Consider the following 20,071-nt stretch of genomic DNA (forward strand, 5'->3'; position numbering starts at 1 on the left):
TGTTGTGTTTAGCCTCACTACAGAACATCTAGATGAAAATATCCAGAAGGTATGGCAATATCTAAGTCTAAAGATTCTCAGAGAGATTGAAGTAATAATGTAGATTTTGATGTCTTTGTTACAAAGCAATAAAGAAACGTATTGACAGGAAGTAATCTCTTTTAGCTTGAAATTTTTGCCATAACTCTTGATTTTGGCCATAGCACTGCTGAGTCATTAATGAAATCTATTCATTGGTTTGAGGTAGGGGAGAGAGAGTAGGTTTATTCTATTTCATATTAAATATGCTCTTTAGCTTTTTAGGGGAAAATAACATTTTTAAAAGTATTGATGAGACATGCATAGGTAAAGGTAAACTTAGCTTTGAAGTTGGTATTTTTTATGAGGAATGTCCTGACTATATGGAAGCAATGTTTTCACTTGCAAAATTGTTTTTATTTTGAGTATTCCAATATACCATTGTGAATGCCAAGGACCTTTGGTAATCATTTATTGTTCTATATAGCATGTTATTATTCCAATTGGATAAATCTGGAAACTGAGGTCATACTTATATAGCAGAAATACATAGCTGAAATAAATGAGGTGTGTTGTAGTAGTAGGAGTGAATTTCCTTTTAAATTATCTGAATATAATGCAGCTAAGAAGGTGTAACTGCCTTTTTTAAACAAATATATATATATACACCAAAGCAAAAGGATTAGAGGATATGTTGACATGACTATACAAAATCCAATGAATTCAATAATTACCAAAAATAACTCCATCGACTAGGTTCTTTGACTTGTGAAAAACAATATCCAGTTTATTAATATATACTTTGTATAAAATCTATAATTTAGGTGAAGTTTCATAGTGTATAAATATCGATGTGAAAAATTATTAGCAGAAGTTTTAACTTATTCTTTAAGAAGCTACAAACATCCACAAAAAAAAAAAAAAAAAAAGGTTCAGACACAGACCTTACATGCTTCAGAAACATTCACTCAAAATGGATTACAGACCTAACTGCAAAACACAATGCCATAAAATTCCTAGAAGATAACATAAGGGAAAATCTGGATGACTTTGGGGTTAACAACAACTTTTTAGATACCACGCTAAAGGCATGATCTATGAAAGAAAGAATTGATAAGCTGGACTTCATTAAAATTAAAATTTTTGCTCTTTGAAAGATACTGTGGGAAAATAATGAGACAAGCCACAGACAGGAAGAAAAGATTTGGAAAATGCATATCTGATAAAGGACCGTCATATGAAATATACAAAGAACTCTTACAACTCTTACAAGCAAACAAACAACTCAATTAAAAAATCGGCAAAAGACCTTAACAGACACCTCACCAAAGAAGATATACAGATGGCAAATAGGCATATGAAAGATTACATGAATGAAAAAATCCACATCACATATCATCAGGGAAATGCAAATGAAAACAACAATGAGATACAACTACACACCTATGAGAATGGCCAAAATCCAGAACACTGACAACATCAAATGCTGGTGATAATGTGGGACAACAGGAACTCTCATTCATTGCTGGTGGGAATGCAAAATGGTACAACCACTTTGGAAGACAGTTTGGTGGTTTCTTACAAAACTAAACATGCTCTTATCATACAATCTAGTAATTGTACTCCTTGGCATTTATCAAAGGGAGTTGAAAATTTATGTCCACACAAAAGCCTAGACACAGATGCTCATAATAGTTTTATTTGTAATTGCCAAAACTTGGAATCAACCAAGTTGTTCTCAGTAGGTGAATAAATGAACTGTGATATATCCAGACAATTATATATATATATATATATATGTATATATTATTCAGCACTAAAAGGAAATAAACTATCAAACCATGTAAAGACATAGAGAAAACTTAAATGCATATTACTAAGTGAAAGAAGCCAATCTATAAAAACTACATACTATTTGATTCCAACTATGTGACATTCTGGAAAAAGTCAAACCATAGAGACTATAAGGATCACTGGTTTCCAGGGGTCAAGAAGGTGGAAACAATGAACAGACTGACACAGAAGATTTATAGGGAAGTGGAACTGTTCTATATGATATTATAATGGTGGATATATGTCATTATGCTTTTGTCCACACCCATAAAATATACAACACCAAGAGTAATCGCTAATGAAAACTACGGTGTATGAGTGATAATGTTGTGTCAATACAGATTCATTACTGAACAAGTGTACCACTCTGATGGGCAGGCAGTGATAATGAAGAAGGCTATACATGTGTCAAGGGAGAGGGTATTGGGGAAATCTATACCTTCCTCTCAATTTGCTGTGAACCTAAAACTGCTCTAAAATGTAAAGTCAATTTACATATACTTCCAATTATTGAATTTATTTGATTTTGCTTTTTATTTGAATAAGCCATATGATCAGATCTAATTAGAGAAGTTCCAGAGAATGTTTACTACATCAATTGTGAGAATGACAAAAGCAACTCATTTAGGACAGGGAAATATTTTGAGAAGGAGTAGGAACCATTACCTGAGGTTGATCTCAACTGCTGCTCTGTAAGATCATCATCACAAGTCCTGGCTCCCAATGAGGCAGTTTCTGCAGAAGACATCAGAGTGAAAGATAATCAGCATGCTATATCTAGCTCTCACATCATGGCTAATATCACAAGAACCCAAAATTTGGCAGTCAGGAGAGATGAGTATCAGGTGAAGCTCAGGTGAGTCTCCAGCACACCTTATATCCTAGTGAGCAGTAGCTGGCAAAATGACCCTAGGGAGTGATAGCATTAGATTTATTTCTTAATTATTAGCAGCACAGAACAAACACACTGGTAGAGAAAATATAGGAGCAGGAAAGGCTCATTATGATTTTTGTCATTGGACTATTTGGCCAAGCATACATTTTATAGGATTATGTGTTAGAGTGACAATAGCACATTACATAAATTATGAGCATACTTTTACTTCTCTGATAAGGTACCAGAAAGCAAAGAAAAAATCATTACTGTATATGATAGCTGATGTGCCAAAGCAAACATCAGGCACTGGAGGGGGCACCTGAAGAATAAGTCCAAATCATCAGCAAATCCACATCTTTATTCTCATCTTTTATTTGAGCTTTAGAGCAAAAGAGCCAACAATGTCTTGGTTTACAAAATTCAACACCAAACACAAATCATATAGTCACCTAACTGTGTGATTCCTTTTTGCACCCTATTGTAGGGGAACCTATGGAATAAATGAAACGACTGGACCTCAGAAATTTCCTTCGACATCTCATTCCTTCTCCACACCAAGTCACCACCTGCTGTTGATTCCATTTTACCAAGTCTCTTGTCATGGGTGCTCTCTGTTCCCTCTGTCCTCTTCTCCTTCCTGACCATTTCAGCAGCCTCTATAATCATCTATATGCCTCAAATTCCCTGTCTTTCCAATCCAATCCCTCATAAAATCTTAAGAGTTATCTTTTTAGAAGATAGAATCTTGAGTACAAATCATTTCTCCATCACTTCTAGGTATGGGTGAATTACTTAGCCTTGCTAAACCTCAAGTCCCTCATGCATAAAATGAAGATAGAACTATGTAAATAGTAACAGTAAAAGAAAATAATACAACTAAAGGTGCAACATGATGTAGTCTTTAACATCTGAAAAGACCAGATGTTATCAAGAAGTTAAAAAAAAGGTCACATAATTCTTAACTGCCAAAGGGAATCATGTTTACTTACTATTTCTAGCAATGGCATCTCTGGTTGATTCTGAAGACTTTCATTAAACAAATAATTAACCTTGAAAATAGAAGCGCATAACAAGGCACTATTACTGCATTTACTAATTGTCTTTTCTGCTGTGTATAAAACCTTTGACCTTTAGTAGTAATCTATTTATTTATTTATTTATTTTATTTTTATTTTTATTTTTATTTTTTTATTATTATACTTTAAGTTCTAGGGTACCTGTGCATAACGTGCAGGTTTGTTACATATGTATACTTGTGCCATGTTGGTGTGCTGCACCCATCAACTCGTCAGCACAGTAGTAATCTATTTAAAAAAAATACAATCATAATAAATACTCAGTGCCCCCCCACCAAAAAACTATTATGTTAAATTCATCATGAAAGAAAAAATGTATTCTCAATGTTCACTTATAAATCCATGAGTAGCTTCCAAATACATCACAGCCTTAATGGACATCCTACTTGTCACTCAAGAAGTCCACCTTCTTTCTCTTGACAATTTCTCATGTTGTTATGCCTTGATCAACATAGTTCCTTTGACTTTGAATGCCTTTTTGTTCTTCCCCTGTTAGCCTCCTATTCTTCCCTCAGAACTAAAAGTACATGAAGCCTCCTGTGTGCACCCATCATGATTAGCTTACATGTATGTTTCAGCACTTATCATGATGTATTAATTTTTGCACGGTCCAGGTATGTTTCCCCAATAAATTTCGATTTCCTCAAATGCAGCTTTTCATTTCATGGATTCTCAAGTAAGGACAGAGTAAGCATCAAAGTCACCTAAGACGCTTTGATAGAAAATACTAACCTACATCCTATATCCTAAAAGAGATGAATCTGAAGATGAGAACTTTCTTGTAACTTCCCAGAGCTTCAGGACTCTAAATTCAGAGCTCTGTCAACTGTACCACAGATAATACAAATGCAGACAGTACCCCCGCTTTCTCTATATATGTGTGTGTATGTGAAAACCATTTCTCTTTTTTCTAGCGAAGAATCAACATAATTTATCAGAAAATCTCTACCACTACCTCCACATACACATTTCAACATATTATATAGGCTTGTTCAAAATGAATGTCAGTAGTACCTAGGTGACTTTGACCAAATAACTGCTATTCCTTAAAGATGAATGAAAGTAAAACTAAAACAACGACAAATTATTGAGTTCTTATCTCTGCCAGGTACTGTGATAAGCTATTTGTCTAGAAACCATCATGTAATCCTCACAATAACATAATGAGGCAATTATTAATCCTTCTTTTACAAATCAAGAAGCTAGAGATTAAATAGGTTAAAGTAATTTGCCTCAGGTCACAAAGTTAGAAACCAATAGCCTGGAATGAAACCCTTGTCTGTCTGGTATAAAAGTCTGTCAAATTATCAATGTGTCTAGTTGTAATACCACAATATTTGGGAGCCTGTAAAGGTTTGCCTAGTCTTAGCAAAGGTCAGAAACCAAGTTGTGGGGAAAGCAACTTTTCTCTAGACCAGTGAAAATTCTGCTGTTTCATAACATATGTATGCTCCTTAAATATAAAATATAACCAAATAATAATTTGGTGCCATATTAAAGTTACTTCATTTGATAGTGATTTAATGAAACATACAAAATGTCAAAATCAGAAACAGTTGTTTAATCTTACAAATTAGGTCATGTGGTACTTAGAGACTGCTCCAATGAGAGCTACTTGTACAAATAATTTCATAAAGGAATGTTTAGATCTTCAATAATGTTTCTCTCTTCATACAAATAATATAAATATTTTAATAAAGGAGTTTTTAACTTAAAAAATGAAATGATTAATCTATATTCTTCTGCCTGTGTAAAATGAAATGTTTAAAACCTAGTAATGATACATAGCATCTTACAATATATCACTTTAATAACTGGTCTGTAATAACAGATCTGACTGCTGTTAACACGATTTGTCTCTTTTTCTGGTGATTTAATTAGATTACTAATTTGTGTTCTCTAGAACCTGACCTTCCTTGTTTTAATACTCTTTAAAAAAATGCCATTGACTTAGCTTTTCCAGTATTCTACCCTCTCCTGTCAATTTGGTGATAATCATACGTTTGAAAATTATGCCAAATTATGCTATTTTTATTAACACAATGTGGGAGTAATCAACATCATTTTCTGTGGAATAGTGTATTGATCATCGCAATCACCATCAACAACAACATGTTACAGTGTATCTGCTCTGTGCCAAGTACTGAATGATATCTTTATGTGTGTTATGACACCCATAGCAAGTGATGGAGCTGGGATTTGAACCCACACAGTTTCATTTCAGGGATAGTTCTCTTAAACACAACGATAGATTGAACCATAGTTTTTAAATCCTACAAGTAGCTTTCCTTTTTTTAAATTCTGCATTTATTTCTAGTGTTCATTTTTGTCGTTCTCATTCAGGTCTGAATTCTTCTAATCACCTATTTCTTTAGCCTAACCTAAATGGTTACATCTACAAAAACCAAGCTTAATGCCAAAATGTTTAAGGTTCCCATTCCTTGAATGGTGTCTCACTCTGTAACCCAGGCTGGAGTGCAGTGGCGCGATCTCAGTTCACTGCAACCTCCACCCACGCAACCTCCAGGGGTCCCAGTTCAAGAAGCAATTCTCTTGCCCCAGCCTCCCGAGTAGCTGAGATTACAGCCACGCACCACCATGCCCAGCTAATTTCTGTATTTTTAGTAGAGATAGGGTTTCATCATGTTGGCCAAACTGGTCTTGAACTCCTCACCTTGTGATCTGCCCGCCTCAGCCTCCCAAAGTGCTGGAATTAGAGGCATGAACCACCGCGCCTGGCTGGTCAATTCCTTTTGATCATAAGAATGAAAGTTCTCACTGTCCTTTCTCTCACTACCTTTTACTGCCACATCTACCCCTAAGCCTCTCCATAATGAGTCTCCAACTCATTACTCATTTCTACCTTTTCCTTCCCTGAACAAGCAATACTTATTCTGGTAAGTAAACTGACAACTTTCAGGTATTTAATCTCAGTTCAAAAATCATCACGTTCCCATCTGGCAAACCTTCCGCCCCCACCCCAGTCCCCTCACGGCTAATTGGGGTAACAAATTTTGCAAAACTATAATCCATTCAAATCTCATGGCCACGGAAAGATTGGAATTTTAATTTTTTAACAGTCTAGATATTTATGCAGAGAATTACAAGATCAAGATATGGGAATAAATTTAACCTGTACTAGGTGACTGCAACAGCCTTGGGCAAAATTTGGGATGCATTCAGCACAACTTTAGAGGCAACTGGAATTTTTGAAATAATGGATATATGTTCAAGCTGCCAAGCATAGTACTAATACTATTTGCCTACAAAACTTCCACATCTCACCTCCTCCCAATAATTTGCTAATGCATTAAACAATAAAGTATAGTACTATTCTTACAAAATGTTTAGCACATAAAATAAAATATATATCACCAGAGTAAATATTAAGCCAACTGGTGTAAAATAGTAAAGGGAAAGAAAAACATTTTCTGTATTCCTATGCAACATTATGAATCCCGTGTTATTTTCATTTACAATAAGCCCAACTCTTAATGTTTTTTTTTTAATTGGAGAAAAGACTAAATTCTATGATAGAGTTTACAAGTGTCAAACAACCTTCACTCCGCAATCCTTCTAGTCATGCCTTTTCTGTTTTACTTTTGAAGCTTTTCCCACTTCTACTGGAGCTATGTGACTAATTGTAAATGGATATTTTAGAGCCTATGAATACAATAAAAGATATTAGCAGCTCTCTAATTGCAAACTAATAAATTATCATTTTTGGAAACCTGTTAGGTGCTAGGCATGTATCCTGCATTTCCTTACTTAATCCTCACTGTAATCTGCAACAGAAAAAAAATCACTGTGTTTATGGAAAAGATGAGATATCAAAGCTCAGACAGTTTAACTTTTTCCAAAGGCACAGAGCAGCAGAAGTGAGATTTGAAGGAGTGACTCCAAAGCTCTGTACCTCCCCGCTGGACAGCACTGCCTCTAGGCAGCCCTCAGGACTCCTAAGCCAGGCAGCCTGAAAACCAAATTTTTTTCCTTCTAAAGAAAAAAAAAAAAAAAATTGCTCACATCGCTTCAAAGCAAATTCATCACAACAAGCATAATATTTAGAAGAATACATCAAATTCAACATTTATTATTATCTTAGTAGTCGATATTTTAACAATGCCCTCTGAACTTGTTTTGGCATTGCAAAAGTCAAGTCAGTGTGTTCAGATAAAGCAAGTTCACAATTAAAAATGATTTCAAGTGGTCTTCTCCATTCTTTTCCTAAGCGGATACAAAGACTGCTCTTCTAAAAAGCTGAGCAACTCAGCATGCTACCAAATGGTTTTGAGTAACCAAGCAACATCATCTTTGTTGACCTGTAGTGCTTTCTCTTAAATTATTTCTTCCAGGCAGTAATAGATTGAAGTGCATTGGATGCTCCAGTGTCAATTATCTGAATGGGGCAGGATTTGTAATTTTTTTATTTTCTGGAAAAGTAAAGCTCCTTTGCTCTGCCCTGTCTGTTTTTACCCAGAAGTTATTTTTATACAGTTAGGGAGTACTATCTCCTGGGGCCTCCTCAGCCAGGAATTTGTGATCACTTCTTTCTGCTTCTTCAGTCATCTATGACCTCGGTGTAATGGAGCCTCAAAAGAATTTAATAAATTCCTGATATAAATTAGTTGCAATAAATTACTTATATATATCTTCTTGATGTCTTATATTTTAAAGTGCTTTTATTAAAACATTCATTCTTAAATTTACTAATTCCTAATATATTTCTCCATATAAGAGTCTATTTCATTTCTGATTGTTTTGAAATTAAAAGATCAAACTTCTGTGAGGATAATTTCAGTGTAAAATCGTGTTTCCATATATCAACCAGTTGCCCAATTATCTAGATTTAAGTCCTTATAGCAGGGGTCCCTAACCCCAGGGCTGTGGATCACTATTGGTTCGTGGCTTGTTAGGAATGGGCCGCACTGCAGAAGGTGAGTGGCCTGCAAGCAAGCGTTTACCGCCTGAGCTCCACATTGTGTCAGATTAGAGGCAGCATTAGATTCTCATGGTAGCATGAACCCTCTTATGAATTGCACCTGCAAGGGATCTAGGTCATGTGTTCCTTGTGAGAATCTAATGCCTGATGATCTGAGGTGGAACAGTTTCATCCCCAAACCATGTACACCTGACCACTCCGTCTGTGGAAAAACTGTCTTCCATGAAACCAGTTCCTGGTGCCAAAAAGTTGGAGACCACTGCCTTATGGAATTCATCAACATTTCTCTTTATATTATCTAGAACAAGGTTCATTCCTCAGCATACTGTGCTGGTTTTGCTAGGTTGCTCATCAGCATAGGAAACTGATCCCTCTCCATAAACTGATCCCTCTTCCACCCAACAATAGCTTTTGTTCATGGTGAGCACTGGGTAGTTATTTCAACTCTTTGCTTCCTATCTCAAAACCAGCTCTTATTTTATTGTGGTAAGAACACTGTCTTAACAAATGTTTATGTGCACAATATAGTATTGTTGCCTATAGGTACAATGTTGCACAGCAGATCTCTAGAACTTACTCCTATTACTTAACTGAAACTTTATATCCTTTGTTTATAACTCCCCATTTCTCCTACCCCTCCATCCCTGGCAACCACCATTCTACTCTTTGATTTATAAATTTGACTATTTTGAATATTTTAGATTCATAGTGGAATCATACAATATTTCTGTTTTCATGATAGGGTTCATCCAATGTTGTCTCACAGCTAGTTTTTAATTCATGAAAGCCTCTATTTTCTACTCCACAGTTACTAGGTTTCTCAAATAGCTGTATACTAGGTCAAAAGTCTTTTGAAATTATTTTTTAATAGAGAAGAAAAAAATAGTTATCCAGCAGTACTTCTTTATCTTTACTTCCTTTAACTCTTTCAAAGACTCCTTACAGGGTGATATGGTTTGGATGTTTATCCCTTCTGGAACTCATGTTGAAATGTGGTTCCCAGTGTTGGAGGTAGGGCCTGGTGGGAGGTGATTGGATCATGAGGACAAATCCCTTATGAATGGTTTAGCACCATTTCCTTGGTGATAAGCGAGTTCTCATTCAGTTCATGCAAGATCTGGTTGTTTAAAAGAGTCTGGAACCTTCCCCTTTCCTTTCTCTTTTGATCCCACTCTTGCTATGTGATATGCCTGCCTTCCTTTTGCCTTCTGTCATGATTGGAAGCTTACTGAAGCCATCACCAAGAGCAGATACTGGTGTCATGCTTATACAGCCTGTAGAACCATGAGCCAATTAAGTTTCTTTTCCTTATAAATTATTCTGCCTCAGATATTTATTTATAGTGATGCAAAAATGGCCTAACATACAAAGGTATCTTTACTCTCAAGCAAGCTGCATTTCTTTGGTTCAGTCCTATTATTTGGTTCTTGGAAGCTTCTATAACTTCTCTTACACTTTCATCTCAAAGACCTGTGATGATGGGGGCCTCCCTCTAAGATTGCACTGTTTTTAAATGACTACAACCATAGAGTTGAACCAATGTCACAAGTTTTTAAAAATACTTTCTTGACTCTCTAATTTCATAATTCCCAATATTTTATTTTCATCACAATGAGTTACTTGGGCATATTTCTTTGGAGCCATTATCCATGAAACCATCATTCACTCTTGCTGTGAAGAATCAGAGAACATAATCCCTGTGTTGAAATAATGGTCAATTCTTTCTTAACTATCTGAGATGTATTCTTTTTGCTTGAGAAGTTTGAGCAAGCAAAGATAAAAGGGAGATATCAGTAGCATAAAATTGCCGACTTCTGCTACAGCAACCCTGCCCTCAGAAACCTAAGTTGTTCAAAGAAGTATTTCATTAGGAGAATGTTGGCTGCTCTTGGAGCAAGGAAAAAACACTATGGAGTTAAGAACCAAATCCAAATACACTTGGGCCTGAATCCCAGCTCCACTAGTTTCTAGCTATTTGATACTGTCCAAGTTACTTAACCTCCTTGAAATTCAGGATTCTATATGTGCAAGTGGAAGCAATAGTAAATTTGCAGGATGGTAATAAGGAGAAAAGTTAATAAATACAAAGTGTATAGTACTGAATAAGTAGTAACTGTACTTATGCATAATTCTTCTCTGGCTTTAATCAATCCTGCTGAACACAAGTTACTCAAAGAAAAGACTACATCAATTTGGTACTATGGCTTTTTAGACTGTATTTATAAGTAATGTACTCTTTGTCCATCAGTTAAGTTAGTGTTTTAGGCCTTTAAAATATCACTATTATTTGTGCAGATATTTTAGAGGTAGCAAATGTTAACAAGACTAAACATTGACTTCTTAAGCATTGTAGTTTGAAAGTTTTTTGTTTTTTTTTTAGTAAATCCCCAAGCAAATTTTACACATGCTGCAATAACAGCGGTATATGTGTCAATTTGTAAAGGCGTGGCCTTTTACAAAAATCATAGTGAGGCTGGGTGCAGTGACTCACGCCTATAATCCCAGCACTCACTTTGGGAGGCCAAAGCAGGAGGATCACCTGAGCCCAGGAGTTCCAGAGCAGCCTGGCAACAAAGTGAGACCCTGTCTCTACAAAATATAAAAATAATTAGCCAGGTAGAGTGGCACATGCCTATAGTCCCAGCTAATCCAGAGGCTGAGGCAGGAGGATTGGTTGAGCCCAGGAGTTTGAGGTTACAGTGAGCTATAATCGTACTACTGCACTCTAGTCTCAGCAACAAAATGAGACCCCTGTCTCAAAAAATGAAAATGAAAGTAAACAAAAGTGACAGTGACAGGATATGAACTTTGAAGGACTGGTAGTAATATACAAGTCAGCCCTACATAAGATTTTTCCTTGCAAAAGAAGGGATCCTCTGCTCCCCACACCAAACTTCCACCATCCACCTTCTGGTAAGAGAAAAACTTGATGATAAGTTACAAACAATCTCAGAATATATAGGCCTACAAATGTAGCAGTCTGCAAAACTCTAAAAATTTTCATCCGTACACAGATATTGGATTTGAGTAATTTTCTAGATTATTCCCTATGTTTCAGTCACCTAAATCATATGCCTTACTGAACACACCATTGAGACACAAAACATTTATTTTTCTTGAAAACAATTCATAATGAACCCAAAGATAGATAATACTTTAGAGCTTTCACAAAGGCAGTGTTTAGCAGGAAACGCATAAAATAAGAAGCTCAATAAGGAACCTTTTCTTCAATCTGTAAAAATTTAAACTGATCTATTAATATGTTGGCACCAGTGTCCTCATCTGTAAAATGGGGATACAATTACCTCCTTTCTTGCTATCACACCTAGTCAATGTAAGGATGAAATGTAAGTTGTTATCACCGTCTCTAAGTGCACATGCAAAACAAATAAATAAAATCTTGCCACTATACTATCTAAATATTTAATGCCTATATATCCTGCCATGGAATGTGTGACTACTACTCATAATAAACTACTCTTTACAGTTATATACATGAAAGAAATTATTGCTTCTCATAGGTAGGGTTATTTATTTTGTGAATTATATTTGGCCATAAAAGAAAATCCTCAGATAACTAGATGATGTTTTTTACCAACATGATAATTGTTGAAATAAATTTACCATTAACCTAAGATGCAGTAAAGTTTCTGAAATTCTATGTAAATAATCCTTGGCTTGGAACTTTCTGCATCTCATCACATTCAAAAAGGTCAAATTTATATAGTTATATACACCAAATTATACTTATGAGAACTAACCTAGGCAATGATGGATACAAACATAAGTGAAAGAGATCTGGAAAGGAAAAGTTAGTGAAAGTATTCATAGCCCCAGAAAAGGAAGATTAGAAAAGCTATCTTGTGCCAAGAATGAAAAATGTGCTATTGGAACCTGCTATGAATTTTCGAGACAATACTTATGCATATCCATGAAATGTTTATTTAATAAATCATTCACTAATGAGTAAACAGATTGATGAGATTTGGCACATTGCTCTCTTTGGACTGTGTAAGCAGTAGAAAAAATGGTTTCTGAGACATAGCCAATTTATTTTCTCCTGTGCCTGAATGCATGTATTGGCAAAGAGTTCCTTGGATCTCGGCAGCATGGGGGTTTTAAGCAGAGGTGCCATGGTCATATTTTCATCTGTGGGATGCTTTGCAGAGGATTAAGTAGAGGAAGAGGTGTCTTGCTGTTAAAAAAACAGACACTATAGCATCCATGAGCCTTCAAAGTATAACTATCTAGAAGAAACTGTAGAGAAAGGTAGAACAGACATTTCACTGGAGCGAAAAGAAATGTTAAAAAGTCCAAGATTAGGTCAAGAGAAAAGATGATAAGCTCAATTTTGAACAAGAATTTGAGTAAAGAGATTTAGTAAACATGTAAGTTTATGGAACTAGATCTTGGAAGTTGAATATATTTGAAAACGTTATTAACCAATGACTTGTGAGTAAATGACACTTCTTAGAATATATATAGTATGGACAATGAGGGCTAAGGGCAAAACTCTAGGGAGTAAAAATTAAGAAATTAAGTGACATTGAAGAATGATAAAGGTTACTGAGAAAGAACAAAGAGGGTCTGGGAGTGGTGGCTCATGCCTGTAATCCTAGCACTTTAAGAGACCAAGATGGGGGATCACTTGAAGTCAGAAGTTCAAGACCAGCCTGGTCAACACAGTAAGACCCCATCTCTACAACAAATAAAATCACAATTAGTCAGGCATGATGGAGCACACTTGCAGTCCCAGTTACTCAGGATGCTGAGGTAGGGAGGATCACCTGAGCCCAGGAATTTGAGGCTGCAGGAAGCTACGATCTTGCCACTGCAATAATGAGATCATCAAAAAAAAAAAAAAAGAAGTGGACATAGGATTGGGGAGTGATTGGTAAAGTAGTGGCCAAAGGAAAAAAAAAACCTTGAAATCACAAGTATAAAATTATACAGAGAAGTTAAGTAAAATAAAGTTATTGTCGATATCGTCAGAGATGATGGTGGCTTGGATCAAGGAGGCAGTAGAAAAACTGGTATATATTTCAAAAGAGCAGTAGAGAGGACTTGCCAATGGGTCTAATGAGGAATGGGAGAAAATGAAAAGGATCAATAATTATTCCAATCTTTTTGGCCCAAGAAATAAGAGTTAAGATGCCATTTACTAAGACGAGGGAAAATGCAGGTGGAACAAGTCGGGAGTAAAAAGAAGGTCTGAATATGTTTAGTTTGAGATTTTCTGTTTATATATGCAAGTAAAGGTGTAAAGTAGGCAAGGGTATGAAGGTGTGTATGTATGTGGAGTGACAGGGACAGAAACAGAGAGAGATATAGAAACAGAGAGCAAGTGGAGGGGAAGAGAGGGCAATGCATTAATTATGGTTTAAGTTGTTGAGATGAGATCCAATGAGATAATCTAGAGAATGAGGGTCCATGATTGAGCCTGGGATTCATTCCTACACAAGGTATATCAAAGCTGGGGGCACTATAGCAGTCTACACCCAGATGCAAGAGGTCATTTATCATTGACAATATTTAGAAGTGCCAGCAGGCCAACTTTTAGTCAGTTTTATTACTGTTTTTTTCTTTATTTTAATTCCCTACAGTGAATATATTGTTTTTATTGCCTGTGCTGAGGTGAAAGACTCCCACGATTTCCTCCCAAAACAAGGAAGGACCAATGAAGAAAACTGATCAGAAATGAAGTAGGAGAAAACCAAGAGAGGATGTGGTATAGAAAGCCTAGTGAAAAAAAAAAAATCCCAAAAAGAAGGAAGAGGGCAGCTTGTTAAAAGCTGCTAGCTACTGTAGCTAAGTGGACTAAGAATTGGTCATTAGGTTTTCCAAAGAACAGATCAACAGAGTCCTTGATTGGAGCTTCTTTAGTGGAGTGATGTGAATGCAAACACCTCCTGAACATGGGTAGTAGGGAAAAAGAAGATGAAAAAAATGGAGATGTCAAGTGTGGAAAATTCTCAGAGGAGTCTGCTTTAAAAATGACCAGGGAAATGGGGTGGTATCTGAAGGTAGATGTAGCATTAGGGAGGGTTTTATAAGTAGAGAGATACAGGGAAGGCTGAGATGATGATGAGCTAGTGAAAAGGGAAAAGTTAATAATGCAGAAGAGAGTGAAGCAGTGAGAGGTGTCATAGGATGGACCTAAGTGTAGATGTCTGAAAAACATTGAGGGTGAAAGTCAAATTATCACAAAAGTCAATGAAATTGAGACTAGGGCTTATCATCCTGAAGCTAGAGATCAGAATTATGACAATAACTGGGGAGGAGAGTTCGCAGAGTAGGAAGGACAGAGAAAAGAGGCACCAAAATGGATGCGAACAATACAAGACAGGGACTAAAAGAGAGATACAGAAAGCAGAAGCCATTGGTTTTAGCATATAATATACACCTATTGCCTGTGTGTGATACACAGTGACTATAATCTTTTTGTTGCATAAAAATCTGGCTAGCAATCCTATCTAGCTATGAACCAACACCACTACTTTTTCATTTTTCATGGAGGCTATAAGCAATAAAACTTCTCAACAAAGATGAAAATCCCTGTGAAACATAAACAAGTTTCCTATTAAACTCTCAAATTAAGTTTTATGGCAATACCATCACAGTGTAATTTTTGTAATATTCCCAAGTTTGATCAGAAAAACTAAGCAATATATAATGCATATGGCACATGTATTTTAGGATTTTGGCCCAAGATGATTAAAAGGCCTCAAAAGTGTGTGGCAAGCTGGTACTTTTCTCCACACACTCATTAAATTTGCTGTCATGACTAATCAGATGAAGCACGTCATAATCATCACTAGTGTAAAAGGTGACATATAGGCTAAAGTCACACTGCCATAAACATCTTATGATTCAAACAAAAAATGATTGTGCAAAAGAGCAAATATGTCATTATAATACACGATAATAGCAAATAGTAGGGGAAAATGAACTTAAGTATGAGCAATTAATTCATAAATGATTACCAGGATTCAAAAGTTCAAAAAGATGCAAAATATATGGTAATCTGTAAAACAATAAAAAGTGAGTTTGAAAGGATGAGGATATTGGTGGTAAAGAAATTGAATTTTTAAAATCATTTATTTTTGTTTACTTCACATATACAAACTAGAAGTAAAAACGTCTCTACTATGGTAAATAATTTCAGCCAAAGGCAGAATTCCCTTTGGAGGATTTTTAACAATGCTGTTACTGAGTACATAGAAACAATAGCAAAAATATATTCACTGAAAAATGTAAGTAACATAGGAATAAACTGCATCTTTTATATGGCCAATATTTTTGTAATGTTCTCATACATTTTATATCTCTTTACTCTGATCCTCACTTTTGCCCTCAGAGGAAGCAGATGTTGTATCACCCTAAATATTCTAGAACTCTATATCCAGAGTGAAGAAAACCAACCTCTAATATGCTCAAGTTGCTTGCAAGGGTTGAAAATACACTGCTTTTTGCATACACTATTAATTGTTGGAAAGAATCTCTTACATACACACACAAAATTAGAATGTAATAGGGTGAGGCCAAATGGAATATTGGAGAATCAGTTTTCATGTATTCCAACTCTGCACCCCATATTTCCTGTGATGCCTGTGAAAAGGTTTCACAGTACTTACAAGCTGTTGGTGGGGCACTCTGTCTTCCTGCTTCCTGCCAAATGCATGGAGGTAATCCTGTCTCACCAAAAGTCCTATAGACAGATACAAATAAACTTCTCCCCATTGTTCTCCCACAAGAGCGGCACCCACCATGAATGTTCCATTTCACCTCATGTCTAGTTCACCTAATGGCCTAGCTCTGGGTTTATTTATATTTACATATTCAAGGAGTATATATTGAACACTTACTAGGTGCGAGACACCCTGATAGTCCTGTTACGGAAGTTCCAAAAGAATAGTTTATAGCTATTTCTGTTTAATCAATCCTTTTTATTTAGAAAGATATAAAAATGACTTACATTATTCCACATTCCATAAAATATTTCCACTATATTTATTCAGCATAAATGACATTCATAGGCTAACATAAATATAAGCTCTAAATGTTATAAATAAAACAGAGCCCCTAACACTGTTTTATTAAAACTACCAAAAGCCCATTAAAATCATGAGGAAAAAGGAATACCTTTTTGCTAGTTAAAAAAGAAAAAGAAAAAGAAAAAAAAACCCTTATGAGCATATTACTTCCCCTCCCCCTCCCACACTAGTTTAAAACATTTTGTCTGAAAGGGGAAAATGTAGTGCCTTACTATCAGGGCCCCTTCACCCTGCCTAATCAATCTGAGAAGTTTTCTATATAGTCACCAAGCTTCAACTTTTAATGGGACCCTTGGCTCCTCCTTCATTGCTTCTATTTAGTTGGTAAGTTTACTCTGGATTCTCTCTCTCTTTTTTTTTTTTTTGGCAAGGCTCGTTGTGTCACTCAGGCTGTAGTGCAGTGTCACGAACATGGCTCACTGCAGCCTCAACGTCTTAGGCTCAATGGATCCTCCTGCCTCAGTCTCTTGAATATCTGGGACTACAGAAATGTATCATCATACCTGGTTAATTTTTTAATTTTTATTTTTAGTAGAGACAAGGCCTCCCTGTGTTGCCCAGGCTTGCTTAGTCTCAAACTCCTGGGCTCATGTGGTCTTCCTGCCTCGGCCTCCCAAAGTGCTGGAATTATAGGCGTGACCCACCGTGACTGTTCTTGATTCATTTTTAATGCTCTTTTCTATGTGTTGGGCCCTACCTCAGTGCCAGCCTCCCAGTATGTTGACTGGCTTTGAATGAGCTCTCTGCCTCCAGGTCCTCTTGCTTCCTAAAACACCTCTTCAACAATACCGTTCATACACTCAAAAGCTTTGGTACTTTCTTATTTTCTCCTTTATCAAATCCAAACTTCTTTGCTTGGCTTTCAAGGCATTCCATAATCTTAACTATGTAGTTCATTTTTCTTTTTTTTTTTTTGTTTTTTTTCCGCTTTCTCCTAAATGGTCATGAATAGTCTTTCAGTTTAGTTTCTTGCTTCTCCTGCAGTCTTATCAATTGTCTTTCATCTCTGAGTCTGCATCATGCCATTCCTCCTCTTAACCCTAAGGACAATGCCAAAATAAACAAAACAAAGAAACACACAAAGAGAGAAGTAAATAAAACCTTATTTCATTTTCCTACCCTACTCAATTTTCATGTCCTCATACCTCCATCAGCTATATCAAATCCCACAGTTTCAATGTTCCTCTAAATCATTACTGAACTTGAATTCCCTCAAAATGTCCTAACTTACCTGATTTATGGTGACAAGTTCATTGATTCTGTCCTCTAGGCAGCCTCGAAACTCCTTGAGGGCAGGGAACTTCCACTTTTCTATCTCTCACAGCCCCAGGCCAAATGCTAAACCCAGAGCTGTTGCTCAGTGGATTCCTTTCAAGTGATTTCTACAACCAATAATGGTAGTAGTAGAAGAATCTTCCAGATACTAAAGTAGGGTCCTGTTCTCCACTTCATTCTGATTCTGATTCTGATTCCAATTAATTCATCGAGTATTTGCCACATTTACTATTAGATGCAAGTATCTGGTATTCTTGCTCAATGGGACAGGAGTTTAAAATCCAACTGAAATAGGCTAAAGAGGGAGACAAGTTCTTTACAGTTATATGCCAGCTTTGTTAGCAATTCTTTCTCCTTTTCTCTCCCAATGCACATTTTAGAAATAAGTTACCCTGCACCGTTTTCCTTTTCCTAGTCCCTTCTTGTTACTGGTTTGTGAATGTGTAAGTCGTATGCATTTAATTCTTTGAAGTCCAAACACATTCTTACTTGAAATAAAAGCTCTGGAGGATGAAATAAGACTATACAATTATTGCAAAATGGTAATAAAATCACCTCCCCACACTTCCCTTGAGGACCATGGTCAAGGAAGATCTGGCTGAGAGGGCTGAAACAGACTGTCAACTTGACTTTTAATTTTATGAACTATGAGAGTTTGGACAAAAAAATCTTCAAAGGGTCAATATCATTTCTACAAATGAGAAGACGACTGAGTGTGAAAAGGCTTCTTTGAAGCAGGCTTAGAGAAAAAAATCTTAAGAGCAAATATCAATAGTACTTTCTCAATTTCTCATTTTTTTTTCTTTAAAAGGGCTTTTCTTTCTTTTAAGCACAGGAATTGCAGTTAAAAATTATTTTATAACCCTTAAAATGAAAACATTTGCCTATCAAGCTCCAACAATCCACATTTTATTCTATCTGTAAAGCATATCATTTGGCCTCCTGCTGTTCCATTTAACTTTAGCTGAACCTTTGTTTTAATTGTTTCCTAATCTACTCTAATTTGCTTAAACCCCTGATCTGCCATTTCTCACACTGTTTATTTACATCTCGCTGGAATTGTGTAACAGTTAACAAAGTGTTTTAAGAACTAGAAATAATGATAGAGTTAGACATTTTAATTAATAGCATAAAAGACATTTAAGGCCGGGGGCGGTGGCTCATGCCTATAATCCCAGCACTTTGAGAGGCCAAGGTGGGTGGATCACCTGAGGTCTGGAGTTCGAGACCAGCCTGACCAACATGGAGAAACCACATCTCTACTAAAAATATAAAAATTAGCTGGGAATGGTGGTGGGCACCTGTAATCCCAGCTACTCAGGAGGCTGAGGCAGAAGAATTGCTTGAACCCAGGAGGCGGAGGTTGCAGTGAGCCAAGATCGTGCCATTGCACTCCAGCCTAGGTGACAAGAGCAAGACTTTGTCTAAAAAAAAAAAAAAAAAAAAAAGACATTTAAATTAACACACACGCACTCACAGCTCCCTAGGTGGCAAGAGCCATATCCGGCTAGGAGATCCTAAGATGAAAACAACCTCCTTGTGCCCTCAAGGAGCTTGAATCTAGAGAAGGAGACAAAACAACCACCCACCATTATGAGAAAGGATATGCAGGTAATAGGAGCCAAATATTCTTGAGGCAAAAGAACCCAGAACAATCAACTTGGTGGGAGAGGGAAGAATCAGTGCAATAAGTATCTTATCCTCTATTATGACATTTTAAAAAATGTTCTATCTAGGAGAAATAGTTTATAGACAAATGATAAAATAAGGACAAAGATCATCTTTTAAAACCTTCCATTCAACCTATATAAATAGCAAAATATGATAAAAATGAATAAAGTGATGCTGAATTGGGAATCAGAAGCTTGGGCTGCACTATGAATTAGCTTTGTGACTTTGAGTCATGAAACTACAGGGAGCTTCTGCTTCCTGAGCTGTAAAATGAGGGGGTGGACCTAGGTGAATTTTAAGGATCTTTTTAGCTTTCCCATTATCTGAA

The 20,071-nt window shown here is 36.2% G+C and overlaps 1 protein-coding gene across 2 annotated transcripts in view; it reads right to left on the reverse strand.

The window, feature by feature from the left end:
• ZFHX4 (zinc finger homeobox 4) overlaps nucleotides 1–20,071 on the reverse strand; it is a 188,689-nt gene that overhangs the window by 31,333 nt on the left and 137,285 nt on the right. For both annotated transcript variants that reach the window (XM_011937165.1, XM_011937166.1), the window contains one exon: nucleotides 2,518–2,586. In XM_011937165.1, coding sequence (XP_011792555.1) covers nucleotides 2,518–2,586 — 69 coding nt within the window. The remainder of the gene's footprint in view (nucleotides 1–2,517; nucleotides 2,587–20,071) is intronic.

The sequence above is a fragment of the Colobus angolensis genome, unplaced genomic scaffold (genome assembly GCF_000951035.1).
Source record: "Colobus angolensis palliatus isolate OR3802 unplaced genomic scaffold, Cang.pa_1.0 Scaffold16, whole genome shotgun sequence".
Classification (NCBI taxonomy): domain Eukaryota; kingdom Metazoa; phylum Chordata; class Mammalia; order Primates; family Cercopithecidae; genus Colobus; species Colobus angolensis.